At 48.8% G+C, this 22,359-nt stretch overlaps 2 protein-coding genes and 1 pseudogene across 5 annotated transcripts in view; all 3 read left to right on the top strand.

The window, feature by feature from the left end:
* The first annotated feature begins 2,976 nt into the window (after positions 1 to 2,976).
* Positions 2,977 to 19,089, top strand: TIRAP (TIR domain containing adaptor protein). Of its 4 annotated transcripts, XM_075564101.1 has the most exons (7): positions 2,977 to 3,290; positions 3,604 to 3,991; positions 5,760 to 5,871; positions 11,437 to 11,495; positions 11,995 to 12,153; positions 13,938 to 14,528; positions 16,926 to 19,089. In XM_075564101.1, the coding sequence occupies exons 5-7, from the start codon at positions 12,087 to 12,089 to the stop codon at positions 16,943 to 16,945; spliced, it is 678 nt and encodes a 225-aa protein (XP_075420216.1). In that variant the 5' UTR covers positions 2,977 to 3,290; positions 3,604 to 3,991; positions 5,760 to 5,871; positions 11,437 to 11,495; positions 11,995 to 12,086; the 3' UTR covers positions 16,946 to 19,089. The 4 variants fall into 4 exon arrangements, with proteins under 4 accessions (XP_075420216.1, XP_075420218.1, XP_075420215.1 ...); XM_075564103.1 differs by lacking the exon at positions 3,604 to 3,991; XM_075564100.1 differs by lacking the exon at positions 2,977 to 3,290 and having other exon boundaries at positions 3,297 to 3,727.
* On the top strand, positions 6,217 to 9,310 carry LOC142462335 (ferritin heavy chain pseudogene; annotated as a pseudogene).
* Positions 19,090 to 19,849: 760 nt separating the features above from the next.
* Positions 19,850 to 22,359, top strand: part of DCPS (decapping enzyme, scavenger) — a 72,849-nt gene continuing 70,339 nt past the window's right edge. The window contains exon 1 of the mRNA XM_075564099.1: positions 19,850 to 20,068. Coding sequence (XP_075420214.1) covers positions 19,868 to 20,068 — 201 coding nt within the window. The 5' untranslated portion in view covers positions 19,850 to 19,867. The remainder of the gene's footprint in view (positions 20,069 to 22,359) is intronic.

Here is a 22,359-nt window from a genome sequence, read left to right as displayed (position 1 = left end):
CAGGAGCCCTGGTGGTGTAGTGGCTACCAGTTGGGCTGCTAACCACAAAGTCAGCAGTTAAAAGCCACCAGCTGCTCTGAGAAAGAGACCATGCTTTCTACCCCCCTAATACAGACTCGGAAACCCACAGGAGTCATTTCACGCTGTCCTTTGGGTTGCTGTTGAGTCGTGTAGACTGGATGGCAGTGAGTGTGGTTTCTGTTTTGTTTGTTTTGGTGCAGGTATTGAGCATGTTTGAAGCTAGTATCTCACCTTCCTGGGTTCCTGCAGTATTGCTGTTAGAGAGAAGGGATGGGGTCATTATCTATTCAAGCAACATTTCCCCGCCCCCCCCCATGCTCGGTAATGTCCAGACCTAGACATTAGAGATACACCAGCAAGTGAAGCATTGTCTGTGTCAACTAAAGTGCCAAGGGTCAGCACAGAACACAGACCCCTCGTTGAAGGAGTTACTGAAGCTCCCCACTACAGCTGCCCTCGGCCGTTGAACAAGATAAACAGTGGTGGCAGGAAAGAGTAGATCTAGCCTGAATGAAAACCATGTATGAGGGCCCAGAGGTAAGAAATGGCAAAATCCCAGGGCCTACACGTGATTTGTTCTGGCTGGAGGGTGGAATAAGAGAAGGGTGAGGTAAGAAATAAAATAGGAAATGGGTGCTAGAGAGCTTGGGGTTTCTTTTCTCCCATAGGTTAGAAGTAACTTGATTAGATTTCTCTCATGAAAAGTCCCTCTGACTAATATATCACGGCCAGGGGCAGCAAGGCCAGGTAGGAGGCTGGCAGAGAGAACTGGGTGCCTGGACAAGTAAAACTGGGATCAGATCAACCCAAGAGGGAAGGTTAAGGAGAAGGTAGTGGTGACATTAATAAAAAGTAGGTTCAAAATAAAATAAAATTAAAAGTATGTTCAGCCCTCCAGTTGCTGGCCCAGAGCATCTGTCGGACATCCGGTGGAGATGTGTATGGTGGCAACCCCTGGGGAAGGTGGGCTAGGCTGTCCATGGAGACGTGGGCCTGATGGAAGGTGGCAGCACTCAGGAGAATAGAAGAGTAGGATCCAAGAAAGGAACCTGGAGGGATCCCACCAACATTCATGGGACAAAGCAAAGAAGAGGCCATTGAAGAGCTGAGCAAAGGAGAGAGCAGTTGAAGGAGGGAGTGGGAAGAGGTAGAAAATAAAAATCTGGAAAGTAGGTTAGTAGAGTTGGCACTGGAGTAGTTTCCATTTCCATGGAGTCGGGGGTGTGGAGGGGGAGGGGAATGAAGGAGGGGACGGGAGCCGGGTCATAGAGATAGCTCCTAATGCCATGCCCTTATGAAGAAGGATGGCATGAGAAAGGTGGAAGTGGGACTCCCGATTACCCTTTTTAGGGAAAGGAGAGGTGAAATGCTCCCAGTAAGGTCACCTAGAAGCAGCCCTGTGTCCATGGGCGAGGCTGGCTAAGGGAAGAACCAGGACTGAGTGGTGAGGGCAGGAGAAATGCAGACTAACAGCACTTACCAGGGGTGTGCGGGTATCCGTGAGTCAGGCCTGCACAGTGGCGAGACCTACCTGCAGGATGTCAAGAAACGATAGCTTCACATTTTGGTATTTTCACTAAAATTTCTATGATTTTTGTAACAATGTTTTTTCACCTGCCCTGGTTTTTTGCCAAATCACCGAGTTATTCCAGGTGCTATGTCCCATGCTTTCAAATGTGGAAAGTCGAAAGGTATTAACCCCATAGTTTTCAAGGGGTAATTTTTCCAGGATCGGTCACCAGGCCTTCTACCACACACCGCTGGGCGCACTTGAACTGACAGCCTTTGGTTAGCAGCCAACCTGTTGACTTAAGAGTGGGACTTCTTAAGGCACTTAGTTGTGCTCACATAGAACTTGTACATGGAGCAAGAGGCTTGTGAATGAAACAGGCATAGTGCATGGTTTAAAATCAGGAATGCCACAAAATAAAAGTAATACATAATTGATCAAGAATTCACAAGGGTGGGAGGGAGCGGGGAAAATCCGAGCCCAAAGGCTGAGTAAAGTAGAAAGAAAATGATTTGGAAATGCAGATGGCAACATATGTAAAAGTGTTTAATACAATTGAATAATGGATTGTTGTAAGATTAAGAGCCCCCCAATAAAATGATACAATCTGGAGAGGTATGCCACAGGCTTGTGTCCTCTCTCCATATTTTTCAATCTATAATGGGCACATCAGAGAAGTTGGATTATACGAAGGAGAATGTGGTTTCAGGATTGGAGGAAGTCTTCGTGGTCTGCAGGTCATACAGCCTTGCTCACTGAAGTATTCTGCGCTCTGAATTGACACCACGGCAATATCCACAGCACTTTTGGCATCCACGAGAGACTTTGAAATATTTTAAGTTTGAGGAACAAAAGCAAGTTTGAAGGGCAGAATTGGGACTGTGCGGTGGACGCGACAGTTTCCCAATGAAATTTTCCTGGGACAATCTTTGCTGCCCTGGGAGCATGAGCAGGTGCGTCGTGGTGGACGATAATCCAGGGCATAACTTTTCTGGCCCTTTTCTCACCAGTGCATTTCAACGTTTTCTGAAGACTTCTTCACGATAGGCCTCTGGGGTCATCCTGTGCCCTTGGAAGAAAGTGATGTGCGTATCCCCTTGAGAGTCCCCCAAGTCGCCATAACAAGAGTTCACCTCTGTCTGGAGTTCAACTGCCCAGATCAACTCCGAAGCCCCACCTGACTTGATCGCGCCTTCCTCTCTGGAATTAGATTGCTGAACTCAAGATGGGCCCACAGTTACCACGGGCTCCGTAAAAGAGCTCGCTTAGCGTGAGGGAAAATCAGTTCTTTGAGCTAGCTAATCGTGCAATGCGTTTGGCGCTCGGTGTGTGAAAAGCTTGCGGAAACACGGTCACTTTGCTGGAGAAAACCTGAATCACCGTCTGGGAATCGGGCGGGGCGTGGGGGCGGGGCCAGCTCTGCCACGCCCTCCGCGCGGACGGCCACGTCGACTGTCGGCTCGACGGCTGTGAATCGAGTCCCGGAACTGGGGAGCCGGGGTTCCTCTCCAAGGGTTCGCCACTCAGTGGCTCGCTGGACGCACATCTCGGGGTTGCCTGGCCATCTTCCACCTTCCGAAGGCGCCCTGCCCTGGCTTGGCCGGGGCCCGAGCGGGGCGGAAGCAGCCGGCCTTCCCGGCGGGAGCGCTCGGGGGCGGGGCCTCCCGCTGCGGCTTCCGGGGCGGGGCTTGCGGGGAGGCGCCCCTTCCCCTCGGCTGGGCTGCGGCTGCTGCGGGCCGGCTCTGAGCGGCGCTCCCAGGTGAGCCCCCGGCGTCGGGGCGGGCGCGGGCCGCGGTGTGTGGAACCCGGACTGGATCTCTCCAGGGCCTTTCCCTCGGCCCTCAGTCCGGGATCTGGTCCTCCGCCGCCCAGCCCCCGGCACATCCTCCCTCTGGAGTCGAGAGCCTCTTCCGTGTACGGGCCGCCCTCTTGCACCCATAACCTGGCCCCAGGGGTGACGAAACCTCCCGAGAACACTGAGACCTGAGCTTCCCCTTTACTGTCGACCGAAGACCCTCGTTCTGGCTACACGCGTCTTTAACTGTGGGTCCTGTTTCTCGTCAAACCACCAGCCCAGTGCCAGCGAATCCGGTCCGACGGCAGCGACCCCACCAGACTGACTCGGACTGCCCTGCGGGGTTTCCTCGGCTCGGTCTCCATGGAAGCCCAGACTTTCTCTCCTGCAGTGACTGTCAGGTGGGAGCGCTTAGCCCCTGAGCCACCAAGGACTTTGTTTTTCACCGGCTCGGTAGATCCCTCGCCAGTAAGCCCACAGTCGCTCTCCCTCTGCTTTTGTGAAGCTCTTCGCCACCTGTTGACCAGAAGCATCTCTGGTTAAGGTTACAGACCTGTGGAGGTGTCTGTCTTGCAATCGCTTTAACAGAGTCTTCGGGCATCAAGCTTCCAGGGGAGTGGAGCACTGAGCCCCACGGGGGCCAGGTTGGAAACCAGAATCCACTGGTAAATGAAACTAGCAGAGGAAATAAGGGACTCTTGGAGGCACTGAGGATCGGATGAGTTTCAAAGGAGGGACCAGCTAGGCGTGTGTGCTTTCACAGGTTCTGGGGGCTAAGGCACAGACACTTTCCCTCGCTGCCTTCGAGTCAATGCTGACTAAGCGAGACTGTGGGTTTCCGAGACTGAAACTTTACAGGAGTAGAAAGCCCACTCTTTCTCCTGCCCCTCGTGGTTTTGAAATGCCGACTATGCTGATCCCAACCCAATGCACCACTACACCACCAGGGTTCCATAGACATCTTTGGGGAATTATTATTCAAGGTACCACAAATAGTGATTTTAGCTTAATAGAAATGAGTGAATGGTAAAACATATATGCATTCTAATCATATGCCTTTATAGATTTCAGTTCTCTGTGTGATAACAATTGGAAGGACAATACTAAAACTAATTAATACTTCATATTTCCCACTCATACTGAGTTTCTACATTGGGAAAGCATTCCAGAAAAACCCTAAAAATACCATGCTGTTGCATTTTTGGACAAGTTCTTTACAAATTTCTATCAAGTGAGTACCCAAATTCGAAAAACCCATGAGTTGATACCATGATGTCTATGGGACATGGGGCTTCCCCATAAGGACTTGCAAGCTGTAATCATTGTGGAAGCTGGCTGCCACACCTTTCTCTTGTTGAGTGGCTGGTCTGTGCCAACCACCGACCTGACCTTTACAGCCATGTCCTTAACCACTGTGATAGCAGGGCTTCTTACCCACTGGTATTTAAGTATTCATGGACAAGTTTTTAATAAGCATAAGGCCACATGGCAAACCAAAGAGGATAGAGTTATTGAATATTTGACTTCTTTATTTCTGTATCAGCTTGATAACTACATCTCAATATATGACCACTCTTCTGCGAGGCTAATTGTCTTACATGTTTTGTAGAGGATATTTTTATAGTTTGACAATAAGGATGAAGGAAATGGTATGTCCAGGGAGGAAGTGGGAATAGTACTATTATATTGTGGGGATTGCCATCAGTGTCGCAAAACAAACTTTATATGAATTTTTGAATGGAAAACCTGTTTGTTCCTAAACTTTCACCCAAATCACAATTTAAAAATTAAAGTAGGAAAATGTAAATACATATTATACATAAATCTACCCCCCCCAAAAAAAATTAATGTAGCATGTTTGAAAAAAATACCTGAGTGGGGGGCATGATTGGCAAGCAAACAGAAGACAAGTGTTCCTTTGCAAGGAAGGAGGAGGAAATACCAAGTCTGAGGAGCCTGGATGGGATGGAGTTTGATTGCTAACCAAAAGGTTAGAGGTTTGAATCCACCAGGCCATCTACAGGAGAAAGACTTGGCAGTCTGCTTCCAGGTGCTGTCGTGTAAGCATCCGGCTACCAACAAGGCAGACAAATCATACCTAGCAGTCACTCCTCAGGAGAAACATGAGGCTCCTGTAAAGATGGGCAGTTTCAGAAACCCTGTATAAGGTAGTGTTGAGTCCACACAGACTCCATGGCAGTGGGTGTGGGGTCCCCACTAATTGGAATGGACCCAACTGGTAACAAAGGTTACAAAGTCTAAATATCTTATGTTTGCCAGCCCCACAACCTAGCGACATCAGAACTGAAAAGTTACAAGGAGGGTGGAGTAGGGCTATGACTAATGAGCTTGATCTGCCACCTTGCTCTCGTATCCTTTAGCAAAGATGCTATGGTGTCCTGTGTTTAAACTTTTCCATTATGCCTTTCACAGGGGCTTATACCATCTGTTTCTGGTGACATATGCTGTTGGACAACTGGATTTCTTAACCACGCAATGAAGACGACAGCTGCTTCAAACTAGCATCCATTGTGTCATCAAAAAGGCAAGTCCTTGCATAAAATGTGAAACTTACAGGTGGGAACTTGTCAACCTGTATCTGTTAAGTGGATAAAAATGTCAATATTTAATTTTAACCTTTGGATAATTAAACCAAATGATTCCACTTTTTGAAGTATTTAAAGGCCCAAATAATGAATTTTTAAACAGAAAAAAAAAAGTAAGAACTTAAAAACCAAATGGCATTAACGTCTACAATGGGGTGGCAAAAAACCATTTTGAAAGGCTGAAAAGAAGATGTAGGAAGCCAGTGAGTGATCCTGACCAAGAAAAGGGCTTCAAAACCCACCACAGTGGCATGAGACACTGCCCTGACTGAGGTAACCCCTCGGTGTTCTGAAATCCAAAGAAGGTCGAGTAGGGGGGACCATAAGCACAGTCATGGCCAACTTTTCATGTCCCTTGGGCTGGCTGCACTCATTCTGACTCTGCCTTCTGCTGTCTTCATTATCCTTTAAGTGCTTTAAAAATTCTTGTGACTTTGATGGCGTATTTTCTATTTGTCAACATGGTACAGCAGTGTTTAGCTTCAGTGAACACAGCCGTAATGTCTCTGATGATGTATTTTCTATTTGTCAACATGGTATAGTAGTATTTAGCTTCAGTGAACACAACCGTGGTGTCTCTAAAGATCCATTGCAGGGCATTTACTTCTCTGACAGTAACTAAATTGAAGTAATTCAATTCCAGTTCACTGCACATGCAGCACTTCTTCCTCTGCCCTTAACCCCAGAGAGCTAAGTGAGATCTCATAAGTCTGCCCAACATTTCAGGTGCCACCCTCAAGTTTAGGGGTCCATGCAACACGCTAGCTTCCGACCCGCTGGCTATGTATTCTGGGTTCTCACACTACCCCTTACGGATGTCAGTTGTGAGTTGGATGCCCCCTTAGCTGACCTGCAGGCTCCCGCGCACATTCCTCAGGGAAGTGTTCTGCTTATGATTATAGTTTTATTATCGCAAAAGGAATACAAATGAAGAGTCATATGAAGCAAGGTCTAGGGGTCTAGGACTGCAAAGAGGGACATGCTACCCCCATGTGAGGAGGACTTGAAGCACTTGCTGACAGACATCAAGGATTCAGTATGGATGACGACTCCATGTAAAGGAGACCAACATCCTCACAGCTGGCTCATGGGTAACATGATAAGCGCGAAAAGGTTGAGGTTGTTGAGGAATTTGTCTTGCTTGGATCCACAATTGATGCCCATGGAAGCAGCAGTCAAGAGAGGAAAAGAAAAAATTAATTAGTTATTTAAAGAGAGAGAGAGAGAGAGATCAAAAGACATGTATTTGGTAAATCTGCAGCATAAGAGCGTTAGAGAGCATTGAAAAGCAAGGCTGTCCCTCTGAGGACTACGGTGCCCCTGACTCGGCCATGGAGTTTCAGTTGCCTCATCTGCATGTGGAAGTTGGACACTGGGTAAGGAAGAGTGGAGAAGAGTCGATGCACTGAGGGCGGTGCTGGAGAAGACTAGTGAAATTGCCATGGACTGCCAGAAGGACTAACCAGTCTGTGTGGGTGAAGGATGGCCAGAGTGCTCCTTAGGTGCTCCTGATATACTTCGGACATATTGTCACAAGAAGCCAATTCCTGGAGAAGGGCATCTTGCTTAGTAAAGTAGAGGGGAAGGCCTTCAAGGAGCTGGACTGACCCCGTGGCTCTAGCCTAGGAACCGTCGTGAGAATGGCGCAGGACCGGGCAGCGTGTCATTCTGTTGTGCATGGGGTCACTTGGGCCGGAAGTGACTTGATGGCACATAACAACACCACCTTCCATTTGCAGTAATGTCTGTCACCAACCAGGAAGTTCATAAGCTGCCATGATCAAAGCCTTTATTGGGTCCTCAGTACAAAGGCATGATTGGCTGAATCCGCCCACCCTTCACTGAGATATGTAATGTATCTTTCTGGCCAGACCAGAAAGGGGTACCTCATAGCATAAGCCAACAAGTGTGGTCTGGAGGCCTCGCCATACACGTCAAGGACTGAGAAAACCCCAAGGTGCTAAAGGTTATCGCTTAGGAACAAAGGATGAAGACCAAATTCTTTGCATCAGAGTTCATTTTAAGTCTCACGATCCCAACATAGACTGGCATTCCTTTTTCTAACCTGTTTTCTTGGCACGTAATGTACACACCATATACTAGTTCAGTCATTCGGAAGGGTAATGCAATCATTCCCACAATCGGGTTAGAACATTTTCTTTACTCTTGTAATCATTCTTGTTAGCTCCCCATTTCCCACGGCCTCCCTGACTTGTTCTCAAAAACTCATGCCATGGAGTCAATACTGACTCTAGCACCTGTGGAGTCGGGGGAGAAGAAGGTAGGGCATAATTGCCCCTAGGTTTCCGAGACCATAACTCTTTACAGGAGTAGAAAGCCTCATCTTTCTCTCTTGGAGTGGCTGGTGGTTTCAAACTACTGACCTTTCTGTTAGCCCAGTGCATAACCACTATGACACCACGACACCTTTGCCATGCCACTAGGTAATTATTAATCTAGTTACTATCTCTATCAATTTACTAGCCTGGATTTCATATACAGAAGAACATGCAAAACAAAAATGAGACCAAAAAACCTCAACCACCATGACAAAATATGCCAGACGTTCTTCGCAGAGCCCCGAGGTCTCCTGCTTCAACAGTGCTGGAACAGAACCAGCGCTCAGCCCGCCCTCCATCAGCACCTCTCAGCCGCACTCTTGACGCCCCCAGGCCTCCACTGTCACCATGACCGCGTCTCCCTCGCAGGTGCACCAGAACTACAACCAGGACTCGGAGGCCGCCATCAACTGCCAGATCAACCTGGAGCTCTGAGCCTCCTACATCTATCGGTCCACGTCTTACTACTTTGACTGGGATGGCGTGGCTCTGAAGAACTTTGCCAAATACGTTGTGCACCAGTCTCACGAGGAGAGAGAGCACTCCGAGAGACGAATGAAGTTGCGGAACCAACGAGGGGGCCGGATCTTCCTCCAGGATATCAAGAAACCAGACCGTGAGGACTGGGAGAGCGGGCTCAGTGCCACGGAGTGTGTGCTGCACCTGGAGAAGAGTGTCAACCAGTCCCTGCTGTAGCTGCACACACTGGCCACGGACAAGAACGACCCCCATCTCTGTGACTTCACTGAGACACATTACCTGGATGAGCTGGAGAAATGCATCAAAGTGCTGGGCGACTACATCACCATCCTGCACAAGAAGGGGCCCCAGATTTCTGGCCTGACCGAGTATCTCTTTGACAAGCATACCCTGGGAGACAATGATGGAGAAAGCTAAGCGGCAGCCTGGGCTTCCCCAAGCCACCAAGACAGCGCATGCATGTTGGGTAGATCTGCCCCTTTTTTGAAATTGTACCCAAGCATCCACTTCCGTTCTTCCATTTGTACCTTTCCTTCAGATAAAGTCTAAAGTCCTTTGATACCCAGCTTTTGTCTCAGAGACCTTGGCAGGGAGGGGCTGAGAACTGCCCTGTGCCCAGGCGGTCAAGTTTTTTAAGTGCCCCAGTTCCACTGAAATATCCCACTTAATAAAATGGAGCTTGCGCAGGTGGGGGGAAAGGCAAAATAGAGAAAAACCTTAATTGAAAAGAAAGCAGAGAGTATTTATAACTAAAATGTATTTAAAATGGGTCAAAAGGGAGATGAATTAGTAAGATAATACATTTTAACCTAACTTCTTCTGCCATAGTTGACTTTATAATGCTCTCTGCATGACTGTGGTCAGAGGATCTCTGGAGGCTTAGTGCACATGGCACCGTGCAAATGGAGTTTAGGATTTGGGGCTTCCACTTTGTCCATAGCCCTCTGCACACCACATGCTCATAACTTAAGCTCTGATGGTGTTCCCTCCTCTGGATTTAATTTTCCTATTTGCATTCATTGGATCACACAGGCCGGTGTGTTTCTTTTGTGTGGACTTAGCACTTCACTTAGATGGCTGCTTGTTTGAAGACAATCCTTTAAGGCCCCAGATGATATTTTACCTGATAGCCAGGCACCATCTGGTTCTTCACAATTTGCTGTGACGCCCAGGTCTTCAGTGAGCCCTTCCTGAGGGCAGGTATTGAGTAGGGCCATGTTGTAGGAACTAATGGTTTAGGGCTATGACTGAGTGTGAGCCCCGAGTCCTACAGTGGCCTTCCCTAAACACTGCACCGTATTGTAATGTCTAGGACTGTTAGTCGGAAGGGCTCTGGCGGCACGTGGGGTATGCACTGGGCTGTTAAACCACCCGGTCAGCAGTGGGAACCACTAGCTGGCTCTTCCTTGGGGGATGACGAGGCTTTCTGTTCCTATCACGATGTAAGGCTTCTGAAACCCAGAAGGCAGGCAGTTGTACTCTTTCCTTCGGAGTCACTGAGTCAGAATTGACTTGATGCCAGGGAGACTGTGTTTTGGGTTAATAGCCCTCTGTGTGAACTCCTGGAGGATTGCCTTGTTCTCCGCAGATCTGGCAAACAGTGAGAAAGCAGCCCTTCTGCCAGCTGCTCCTCAGCTCTGTCCTCTACAGCCACGTTCCCTGCCAGCCTGTCACCTGGAGAAGTGTCACGTGAATTCGACAGCTTCATCTTGAATAGGGGGCTAGCTCTGTTCAAACTGTCTCCTTCCAGGGGCCTAGGCTGAAGGCCACTACCATCAGAAACAGTTGTCACTGTGTTGGGAAGGAAAGCATGCCAAGTCTCACAACAATTTTTAAAGATCTTTGACCAGAGTTAATTAAAGGCATTCTTGGTTGCTTGCATTTCCATATAAACTTAGAAGTCATCTGGCAACCCCACCACAGAGGCACACATTCTCTCTCTCTCTTTTGGAATGTGGGACAGCAATGATCTGCAGATCAGTTTAGGGAAACAGGACGTTACAATTCTGGGTCTACTCATCCTTGAGCGTCTCTCCAATATCTAGATTTTTCTGGGCATATATGATACACCAGGCCTCATTGGAACTTGACATAAATTATTTCCTGGAAACTTTTTAAAAATATCACTTTTTTAAAACTTGTTGAGAATACACACAGCAAAATTATACACCAGTTCAGTGACACTGGTTACTTTCTTTGCGTTGGACCGCCATTCTCACCCGCCTCTTCTGTGCTGTGAGCTCACTGCCTCCTAACGTTCTTCTCTCATCTTTTCAGTTATGGCTGTCAGTTAGATCCTATTTCGATATAGATCCCCGAAAAGCATCATGCCCAAGACAGACATTCTGCACTAGCTACGTTACTGTCTGACCTTGAGGATTTCTGGAGGCTATTTTTGGTTTAAGTTGCAAAGATTATCTCAGAGCAGTAGTTTCTGGAATTCATTCGGCCTCTGGAATGGAGGAAATCTGGAGTCTATGAGAATTTGAAATTCTGTTTGGAATTTTCCTCCTTTTAATCAGTATTCTTCAGTAGAATTTGGATCAAAATGTTCAATAATGGTAGCCAGGTACCATTAAGTTCTTCTGGTCTCATGGAAAAAGAGGCACATGTTCAATGGAGGTTTTCATGTATTCTTCATAACAAGGCTAAGAAACTGCGTCTGGTACACCTCCTGTTTTTCAGATGGAGATGCTGAAGCTTAGCCAGACTGGTCGCTTGCCAAAGGCCGTGATGCATAAGAGGTGAGAGTCCCAGTGGTCTGACTGCAGAGTGTGCAGTCTTTCTCACACCTCTCCAAGCTGAGTCCATGAACAGATGGTTGGGTGGAATTATTCACATTTCGGGAAAAGTCTTCCAAAGTCTACTATTCAGCATCACTCATGCTCGTAACAGAATTAATTGTCCAAATAAAAAAATGACCTTTCGTTTCAGTATTTATAGAAGATGTCCTCGAAAGGAGTTGCCTGCCAGCTGCCCTTCAGATTGTCCCCTTGGGCGGGTGGAACAGAGAGCAGTCACTCTGCAGAGTCATGCTGAGCTCACACTCTATAAGCCTGACCACATTCCAAAGATCTGGCTGTATCTAAAAACCAGCTCCAATCACATTAGGGTCTGGGTCTAACTCCACAAGGTCCCCATTTGAAGAATGAGCCCCAGAAACAGCCTGTAGGCGCTTACCTAGAGCCGAGAACAGGGTAGGAACAGCTCTTGTGACTTGTTCTGTGTGTGTGTCCCTTCAAGGATGGCTGCTTCATGAAGCCAAGACTGGGTTGGCTCCTCTCTGCCACTTTACCAATGCCTGGCCTCATGGGGTTTCTTTTGGCTCAAACACCATGGCATCACCAACCTCCCTGCCAGATCCTCGTTCCCGGTCTAAGAAGCCTATGGACAAGATGGCTGGTGAGTGGACCCAGATCTGCTCTTGCTCTTGTGAGTGCAGCCCTCAATGTCCATTTCGATGAGGCAGGAGATGCAAGGAGGCAGATGTTGGGGATGATGCTCCTGACTTGCGTCTGGATGCTTTAGAGATGGGGAGGAAGGCAGGCAGAGGACTCACCTGTTCCCTTGCCTCACAAGTTTTCCAGGTCTGTCCAGCTACTCCTAAGCTGGAAACCATTGCCCTGAGTGTTCAACATTGTGTCCCTTACTATTAAAATCTTTGTTCTGGAACCACGCTGAGAGAGGGAGAACCACTCACTCTGCAGATCAGCGGTTCTCAACCTGTGAGTCACGACGCCTATGGGGGCCGAATGACCCTTTCACAGGGGGTGCCTAATACATCCTGCATATCAGATACTTATATTATGATTCATAACGGTAGCAAAGTAACAGTTATGAAGTGGCAACGAGAATAATGTTATGGTTGGGGGTCACCACCACATGAGGAACTGTATGAAAGGGTCGCAGCATGAGGAAGGTTGAGAACCACTGCTCCAGAATGTTAAACTTTATCTGCTCTTCTCAAAAGCGGGCCCAGCTGAGTTCATTTCATTACAAAGTACTGACAGTACAGCAGACACTGCCAGCTCAGCTCAGCTCCCTGACAACTAATACAAAGCTTTTGTATAGATGAAGAAATGGGACGAGGGATTAACTTGCTGAAGTTCCTACAGAGAGCAAGCAGCAGATCTGCATGTGCGTGTCTGACTCGGTGTCGGTTTGGGTCCACGAAGTTTGTGCTCTTCCCAAGCTCTGAGCTGTAGCCCCTTCCTAAGCTTTCCCTGTACCCTTTTGGCAGCAATCTAGGGCAGCTCAGTGAGAGGTGTCAGTGCCCCGTGTGGGACCTTCCATAATGGATGTTGTTGGGTGCCATTGAGGTGGTTCGGCCCGATGTACAAGAGTGAAATGCCACCGCTGTCTGGTCCTGTGCCATCCTCACAACTGTGGTGTTGGAGCCCCTAGATGCAGCCACTGTGTGGTCTTTCTCGTTTTAGGTACCCCCCCCCACTTTACCAAGCAGGATGCCCTTCTCCTGGGCCTTCTCTAGCCTGATAACATGCCCGAAGCACTTGAGACAAAGCCTCGCCATCCTCGTCTCTAAGGAGCATTCTGGCTGTACTTCTTCCAAGACCCATCTGTTTGTTCTTTTGACAATCCATGGTGCTTTCAAAGTTCTTCCCCAGCACCCTAGTTCAAGTCCGTCTTAATTTGATCCACCTCCCTGCAATACCCTAAGTGGTCTTTGGAACCCATTCTTACGAGCACAGCACAGTTCTTACAGCGCTGCGCGATGGCTGGATAGTCAGGTCTAGTGGGAAGATCAGAGAGCCTAAAGAAGCACAAGGAGCCCTGCCTGGTGGCCTAGTGGGCACCAATTGGTCTGTTACCAGCAGGGTCAGCAGGACGAAGAGGAAGGCTTTTACTCCCTAACTAGTTACAGTCTGAAACACCCACTAGGGCAGTTCCATCCTGTCCTACGGGGCAGCAACTCGATGCCACGAGAGGAGCACCAGGCCATTTTTCTTAGGCTGATAACCCCCATGTTTGGAATCCAACGTTCTTGTGTATTTCTGGGATCTTTAAAGATAGAGGGAATGATTAGGCATGTCCTGAAGAATACACCAAAGTCGACTGATCATTTGCCTCTGAGAATAAGGCAAGGTTTCCCATGTGCAGGAGGTTCATGCCCCAGCTGGGGCTCTGCTCTGTGAGAACTGGCAGTCTGAACTGTGTTTCTCCCACAGACTGGTTCAGGCAGGCCCTGCTGAAGAAGCCCAAGAAGCTGCCTGGCGCTTCAGAAAGCGCCCCCAGTGATATGTCACAGGCAACATCACAGGACAGCCACCCACCCTCCAGCCTCAGCTCTGCCAAGACTCCCACCACCCCACCAACATCCAGGGAGGCCAGCAGCAGCGGCAGTGGCAGCGGCCGCTGGAGCAAAGACTATGACATCTGCGTGTGCCACAGTGAGGAGGACCTGGCAGCTGCTCAGGAACTGGTCTCCTACCTGGAGGGCAGCCCCGCCAGCCTGCGCTGCTTCCTGCAGCTTCGGGACGCCACCCCAGGTGGCGCCATTGTGTCGGAGTTGTGCCAGGCGCTGAGCAGCAGTCACTGCCGGGTGCTGCTCATCACTCCTGGCTTCCTCCGAGACCCGTGGTGCAAGTACCAGATGCTGCAGGCACTGACAGAGGCCCCTGCGGCAGAGGGCTGCACCATCCCACTCCTCTCTGGCTTAACCCGAGCCTCCTACCCTCCTGAGCTCCGCTTCATGTACTATGTGGACGGCAAGGGCCCTGACCGCGGCTTTCACCAGGTCAAGGAAGCGGTCACACGTTGTAAGCCATGAGAGGGGTGGGGACAGGGAAGGGAGGCAGCCACAGCATGGCATGTGCTTCCGCTTTAGGATCGAGTCGCTATGGCCCAGTAGCTCAGTGCAGGCTCAGGACAACTTTGGGTTTAGATCTTGCTTTCTTCACTATGAATAGGTGAGAAGTTACTTGAACTAATTAGCATCCCTCTGTACCTCAATTTCCTCATTTGTAAAATGAGAGCACTAGTGTATACCCTAAATAACACTATGTTTATATAGTCGACATAAGTATCCAGAGCCTGGCCTGGCGTACAGAGTCCTGAGCCAGTGTTCCTTGTTGTTAATGCCAGCGAGCCAGCTCTGACTCAGCAGCACGACTGAACTCACCATCGCCTGGTCCTGTACCTTCCTCATCGCTGTGCCGGAACCCATTGTCGCAGCCACTGTGTCAGTCCACCTCCTTGAGGGCCTTCCTCTTTCGCACTGACTGACTTCACCAAGAATGTCCTCCAGAAACTGCTGTCTCCGGATCACATTTCCAGGGTACAGCGTCCTTGCTTCGAAGGAGCATTCTGCTACACTTCCTCTAGGACAGATTTGTCAGTCTTCTGGCAGTCCGTGGTCTGGTCACCATTCTCTGCCAACACATAATCCAAAGACATCGGTCTTCCGCAGTCTTCTTTGTTCCTCATCCACCTTGCATATATCTGTGAGGTGACTGAAAAGACCATGGATTGGCTCAGGCACACATTAGTCTTCAAAGTGACATCTGTGATCTCTAATGCTTCAAATAGGTCGTTTCCCAATTGTTGATTTCTTGACTGCTGCTTCCATGAGCATTTGGATCGAAGCAAAATTGAACCCTTGACAATGTCAGTCTGATCGTGATTCACCATGAAGTCTGTGGGTTCACTTGTGAAGATTTCTGTTTTCTTTACATTGAGTTGCAATCCATATTGAAGGCTGTGATTCTTGTCAAAGCTCTTCGTGAGATGGTCTCTAAATTCAGGCGGGATGTACTTGGGTTGTATTTGGGCTTTCATGGACTCGTTTTAATTTTCTTAGCTTCAACATACTTCTCTATAAGCACTTACTGGTATGTTCCACAGTCGGCTCCTAGCCTTGTTCCGCCTGATGCTCTGGAGACTATCCCTGGTCTCTTCCCACAGTGGTCCATTTGATACCTGTATATTCTGTCTCATGACGTTAGATGCATAGTGGCCATGTCTGTGGTTGAAGAAAAGCATTTGCAATGAAGTCATTGGTCTTGCAAAATTCTATGATGCAATTGTCAGCTCCATTTCTGTCCCAAGGCAATATTTTCCAACTACTTAGCCTTCCTCTCTGCTTCTCACTTGTGCCAATCACTAGTAATTATCAGTGCATTTTGATTGCATGTTTGATCAATTTCAGACTGAAGAATTTAGTAGAAATCTTCAGTTCCTTCACCTCTGGCTCTAGTGGTTGGTGTATGAATTTGGATAATAGTTGTATTAACATGGTGTCTACATGTTCTTGTGACCCAGTCAGGATTTTTGACAAACAATGGAAAACAAATTCCTCTTGAATTTGTCACTTCTGGACAGTAAACCATATAATAATTGTCTTCATTCAAAATGGCCATTATCAGTCTATTTCGGCTCACTGCCTAGGCTATCGATCTGTGTGTTCTATTTCATTTTTGACAGCTTTCAATCTATCTAGATTCATACATCATAATTGCATGGTCTGATTCCAGCTGTTTCTTCTTCTGCCTTTGAGTCATGCCAATCAATAGATGACGGTCCTAAAGGCTCTGTTCCATTCATGTCGTTAAGGTTGACTGCTTTGAGGAGGCAGCTCCTCCTCAGGCATTTTTTTGAGTGCCTTCCAACCTGAGGGGCTCAACTTCATATCTGACAATGTTGTGCTGCTCTTCATGAGGTTTTCAGTGACTCATCCTTCAGTTAGGCATTAGGAACAGGCAGACATTACTTCGTATTGTATATTATATCAGAGTCTTTGGGTGGTACAAATGGCTTAGTGCTTGACGACTTAGGTTGTCAGCTAAAACCTGCCCAGTAGGGCCTCGGAAGAAATACCTGGCAATCTGCTTCTCAAAAGTCACATCCATTAAAAACCTGTGGGTTCTGTTCTGACATATACAGGGTTGCCATGCGCTAGAACCAACTTGACATAACTGGCACATATGTTTTCTCCAAGATCGAGGTGGGTCTGTCAGCCAAGAGCTGCGAAGATGCCAGGAAGGGCACTGGCACAGGAAGGGCAGAATCGGAGAGAACGGCTTATGGTACCTGTAGTCGGGAGAGGGCATTCTGTTACAGTGGGTTTGAAACAAGCAGAATGGATGAACAAGATGGAAAGAAAAGGCAGGGACCTGGGCAGAATGACAAGTGTTGTGATTCCATTTGGTCTCTTTCAGATCTGAAGACACTCCATTGAGCATCCTTATGTCACTGGACAGCCCAGTGAAGTTGAAGAAAGCTGGGAAGAGAGAGCCCTTCAAAGGCCTCAAGTTCCAGCAGAAGATGCAACAGGAAAGGAAGGTGTGAGACTCTGCAGTACTTTGTGTGTGACCCTGTGATCATATTGCTACTCAGGTTTCTATCACTGAGGCCCCTGGAAAGGTCACGAGGAAGTCAGAGTTCCCCAGGAACGACTTGGGAAAGCCGCAGAAGGGAGGTGCCAGGAGGTAGTGTTGATGCCCGATGACCACCAGGTGTTTTGCCTCCTGCCTAATGGAAAGCCTGGTGGTTACTTGTTTACCTCCTTTGCAGTCAGCGCTGAGTCAGCTCCTAAGGAAGTGACTCCTCTGTTGCTTGGGGTGGCCCTGGAACAGGGTCAGAAGAAAGCAGCATCAAGTTCTCCAGTCAGCACGGCTGTTCTCTCTCCAGTTCGTTCACCTCAAGAAGCTACTGGAAAGATGCATTCAGCATTGTAATGTACTGTACGTTCACTGCGTGAGTGTCACGAACGACTCAAACCCAGAAGCCATTCTGGCTGCACAGGATGGGGGTCGGGGGAAGAGCAGGTGAGGCAAAAGACGAGTAAAACCGAGGCCGAGAGCCTTCAGTTGGGGTGACCAGAAGGCTATGCAGCCGCAACAGACCCAGCCAAACTCGCTGCCATGCAGCCCTGCTGCCTCACAGGGGCTCCTGTGGGCTGCCGAGATTGCAGCTGTGAAGGCAGTTGGAAGCCCAGGCTTTCTCCCGAGGAGCTGCTGCTCGTGCGGATTACAGCCCCACTTGTCCCACTACGCCACCAGTAAGAACAGAAGGCAAAACAAATTGAAATGAGCACATACATATATATTTTTAATAAGAATATTATAACTTTTTTTAATGGCCACTTTTGCTAACACAGGGACCTCATTAAGGGTCGGAGCATCAGAATCAAAGCATCAGGGGCCAGAATGGATGCTTTCATAGTCACTGCCTTCACCTCTGCAAGGAGAGGAACCAGCCTTTCTCCTGGGGGAGGACTGAGGCTTTCCCCTGAGCTCAGTTTTCCTGAGTGAGCACTTCTTAGGAGAAGACGTCTCACATCATGTACATTCTAAACAGAATTATACCTGAGTTCATAAATCCGCCCTGAACAAACATTTCTAAAGTTTCATTCCTTGTCCCCTCCCCCTCCCCCTTGCTCTCTCTAGTTCAACCACACTAGTCATTCCTGTTTCTAAATCAGGCTCGTTTCTGCTTCAGGTCTTTCACATCCCATTTTCACGATGCCCGCATTACACTTCCTGGTCTCACCTGGCTGCTTCCTCCTCCTCAGTCAAGTCAGAGCTCACATGTCGACCCCTGAGCAGGCCTTCCCTGACCACCTCATCTAAAGTGCCTTATCCCTTCTGCTAGGTTTTATCACATCATTTTATTCCACCCATTGTATTTAATCGCCATCGAAAGTTCTCTTATTTGTTGGCCTTGCCCCACTGCCTCTAGGATATGACAGTAAGACACCTCGTCTGTCTCGTGCAGACAGTACTACTGACAGTGCCTGGCAGGCAGAAAGCAGGCCCAGGGAGGGTAAGTGACTTACCCAAAGTTGCACAGCGCGTTAGTTTGTCCGAGGAAAACTGACTAGCCTAAAGTAATAGCAAAACACACACACACCAACCTCACTGCCGTCGAGTCACTGCTGACTCCTAGTGACCCCATAAGACAGGGTAGAGCTTCCCTGTGGGTTTCCCAGACTAACAATAAAGGAGCAGCTGGTGGCTTTGACAGGCCTTGCAGACCCCAGGAGACCACTACGCCAGAAGGCTTCTTACCCAGAATAGACACACACATCCGTCTTCATATGGCAGAAACTATAAGTGAAAGTCTTACCTAAGGGTAAGCATAGTTCATGCAACGCACATTTCTGGGTCGTAAAGTGGGCACGGTGGCAGAACTCCTCAGGCCCTAATCAGAGGCGCCGGCATTATCATGGGGTCTGCCCCTGTCCTCCCCCCTTTCTCTGACTACAGTACAAAAGGCTGTCTGTCAAGAAAGCAATTGCGTTGAAGTTTCAAATGGACACGGTTAGCGGGTTCTGTATAAAAAGTGACCAAGAAATAAAACTGGTTCTATAGATTTGTTTCAGGAGTACTCCTTTCACAGTCAAGGATGAAAATGTTGGTATGGCTAGTAGGTTTCATGCAAACGCGGAAAAGCGCTCACAGGGTCCAGGTGCTGGGGCGGCTGGGGTGTCCTCTGCCGGCTAGGAGAGGTGCTGGGGTATTTCTAATGACTCTTCAGCTGTCATGCTTCGCCTTTCTTTTTACCCTCAGCACTGAACTCGGATCCAGGTAGGAAAGCACTTGAATAAACTGCGAATTCCAGTTGGCTCACTAAACCTCAAGCCAGTATCATCAAAATCAATTTCATAAGGACCCTACTTGGGACTTACGAGGCTGTAACTAAAACTCCCAGAGTGGCTGGTGGGTTTGAACTACCAACCTGCTGGAATGCACTCCAACAGACAGTGCCACTAGGGCTTCCCTAAATAATTAAAAACAAAACACTCATTTCTCTTTCATAGTGACCCTAGAGGGCAGGTTAAAACTGCCCCTGTGGGTTTCCGAGACTATAAATGTTTGCGGGAATAGAAAGCCAGAGCAACGTTTAGTGGTTTCAAACCGCTGTCCTTTCGATGCGCAGCTTAGGGTAGCATTAGAAAGCGTACCCCACGATGCCACTGGGCTCCTACAAAGCCCAATACCCAGGCTTTGGCGGGCTTTGGCGGGGCGCCTTTGAATCTGCGGAGTCCGAGCCCGGAGCATGCCGGGAGTTGTAGTCTGAGCTCGGCCCGCCCCCGCTCGGGGAGCCGGCCGGGGCGGTGCTCGCCGTGTGCGCAGGCGTACTTCGTCTCTCCGGCGGCATGGCGGACACTGCGGCTCAGCCCACCAAGAGGAAGCGCGAAAGGGATGCCGAGGAGGGCACGGGCCCCGGCTCAGAGGAAAAGGAAGCAGGCGTTGGAAATGGGACAGCAGCTCTTGACCGCTTACCCTTCTCCGGCTTTAGAGTGCAAAAAGTGCTGAGAGAGTCCGCGCGGGACAAACTCATTTTCCTGCACGGGAAGGTACGACGGAGTCTTCCGAGGGCGGGCACGGGGGAGGAATGAACCAATCCTCTCTCCGCAGGCCGGCTTCTTTTCCTTCCGGGTTTCCGGCGGAAAGAGTCTGATCTGTTGCCCGAGGGAGGGGAAGTACACCACTCAGGTGCTGGGCGGAGGTGGCCTGAGGAAAAGATGACCGGGAGGGAATTCATACACGTGGGTCTAGTTCCTAGCAATCCTCAGCCCTTCCGATCTAGAGGGTATAACTTGTGCATTCCCAGGAACTCAGTAAATGCGCTGCACCATGTTGCTCATCCCAGCCCTTCTACCGACTTCAACTCAAAGCCCACAGCCATTGAGTCATAGGGACTCAAAACAAAAACCGCGAAACTGCCATCATTTCCAACCCAGCGACCCGATAAGGCAGAATAGAATTTCCCCTGTGGAGTTTTGATTACGGGAGTAGAAAGCCTACGCTTGCTTCCGCAGAGCTGCTGGTGATTTTTGAACTGTTGATCTTGGGATTGACATCCCATTTCGGAACCACTAGCCACCCGGATATAGAGAGTAGGAGGTAAGTCAGGGAGCTAAGATCCTTGCTCTTCGGGCCCTCAGCAGCCTGCTGTGGTAGTAACCTGTCCACTGGGCAGCAGTGGTTCAGTGAGAGAATTTCTCTCACTTGGTGGCATAGTGGTTATGATTTGGGCCGCTAACTGCAGAGTTAGCAGTTTGAAAACACCTCTCGGTGCGAGAAAGAAGGGACTTTGTGCTCTGGTAAACAGTTACAGGCTAGGAAAGGCACAGCAGCTGCAGTTCTAACCTGCCCTAGTGAGTTGCTATGAGTTGGCATGGACTCCCTGGCAGTGAGTTTTCCCTACAGGAGACCTGGGTTTGATTCCTAGACTGTGTACCTGATGGGCAGCCACCACCCACCTGTTTGTGCAGGTTTAAGTATTACTTTATTTTTTAAGAAGTTTATTAGCTAGCTCAAGCTAGGGCTTCCTCCCTCCGCTGCCCGGCATAGCGGGGACCCAGTGTCCAAAGGGAATCGGCCGGCTTAAGTATTACTTTGATGCTGAACAAGTTTCCAACAGAGCTTCCAGGCTAAGAACAGGAAGAAAGGCCTGGTGTTAGGCTTCTGAGGACCAGTCATTAAAAACGCTGCTGGTCTCCAGTGGCCCCATCAACAGCATTGGTGCAACGGGGGATGGTGCAGCACTGGGCAGCATTGGATGTCATTATGCCAAAATTGTCTCAACAGCTGAGTTGGGAGCTGATTCAACAGCAGCTAACGAGTCAATTCCATGCTCTAGGCACTGAGTTAGGTGGTGGGCCTTTACGGTCGACAGATTCCTGCCGTTGCTCTGCAAAAGTGCTGGAATGAGTCTGGGAAGACATCGCATACATGACTGGATCTCTGTAGCACAGTGGGCTGAGGCCTGGAGTAGGGTCTGAGAGAGGTGGTCACCCTGGGAGTCAGGGACAGTGAGGCGGGCAGGTGTCAAGATTCCCCAAAACATCTGAGTAGTGGTCCTCACTTTTTTTACAACAGGACCAGGGCCTAGTTTTCCATGACTCTCCCTGTGTCCCTTTGTGTGTGTGTGTGTGTGTGTGTGTGTGTTTGTTTTTTATGTGTAAGAGAGAGCTTTATATCAAAGAGCAATTGTATATTGAGAAAGCATCACAGCCCAGTCCAGAAGAAGTCCATACATCTGATATTATCCTTTAAGTCCAATACTAGTCCATAAATCCCTCTTCAGACTTAAGCAGTCACAAGCAATGATGCAAAATGCAGGAAGATCACAGGCCGGTGGGTGCAACGTCTTGTGGATCCAATGGCAGTGGCGGCATCTCAGCGCTGGCACTGGTCCCCATGTGGCTCTTCCAGCTCTCTGACTGTGGCTCTTCAAGAGGAAGGTGAAGCAGAGAGAGGGGCTTTTGTGGGTCTCAACAAGTCTTCGAGTGGCCTGCCTCCAGGGAGAAAGAAAGGAAGTTCCCAGAATCCTCCTTAGAAGGCTTTGCCCACAAGAAGGCATCATCAGGCTGTGATGTGACCCGATTGACAGGTTAAACTCCACCCCTGCACTTGCTTATCAAGTTGACATGAAATTATGTAACTCCCACAATAGGTGCCAGTCGTCTAGTTTGTGTTTCACCGTGTGGGCTTCCTTTATTATGCTTCATAGCCTATATATGCCTTACAATGGGGCCTTTGTCCCAATTTTCTTTTTTCTTTTAATCGTTTTATTGGGGGATCATACAACTCTTATCACAATCCATACATACATTAATTGTGTAAAGCATATTTGTACATT

The sequence above is a fragment of the Tenrec ecaudatus genome, chromosome 12, assembly GCF_050624435.1.
Source record: "Tenrec ecaudatus isolate mTenEca1 chromosome 12, mTenEca1.hap1, whole genome shotgun sequence".
Classification (NCBI taxonomy): domain Eukaryota; kingdom Metazoa; phylum Chordata; class Mammalia; order Afrosoricida; family Tenrecidae; genus Tenrec; species Tenrec ecaudatus.
The sequence above is the reverse complement of the archived record's forward strand: the minus strand, read 5'-3'. Positions and strand labels throughout refer to the sequence as shown.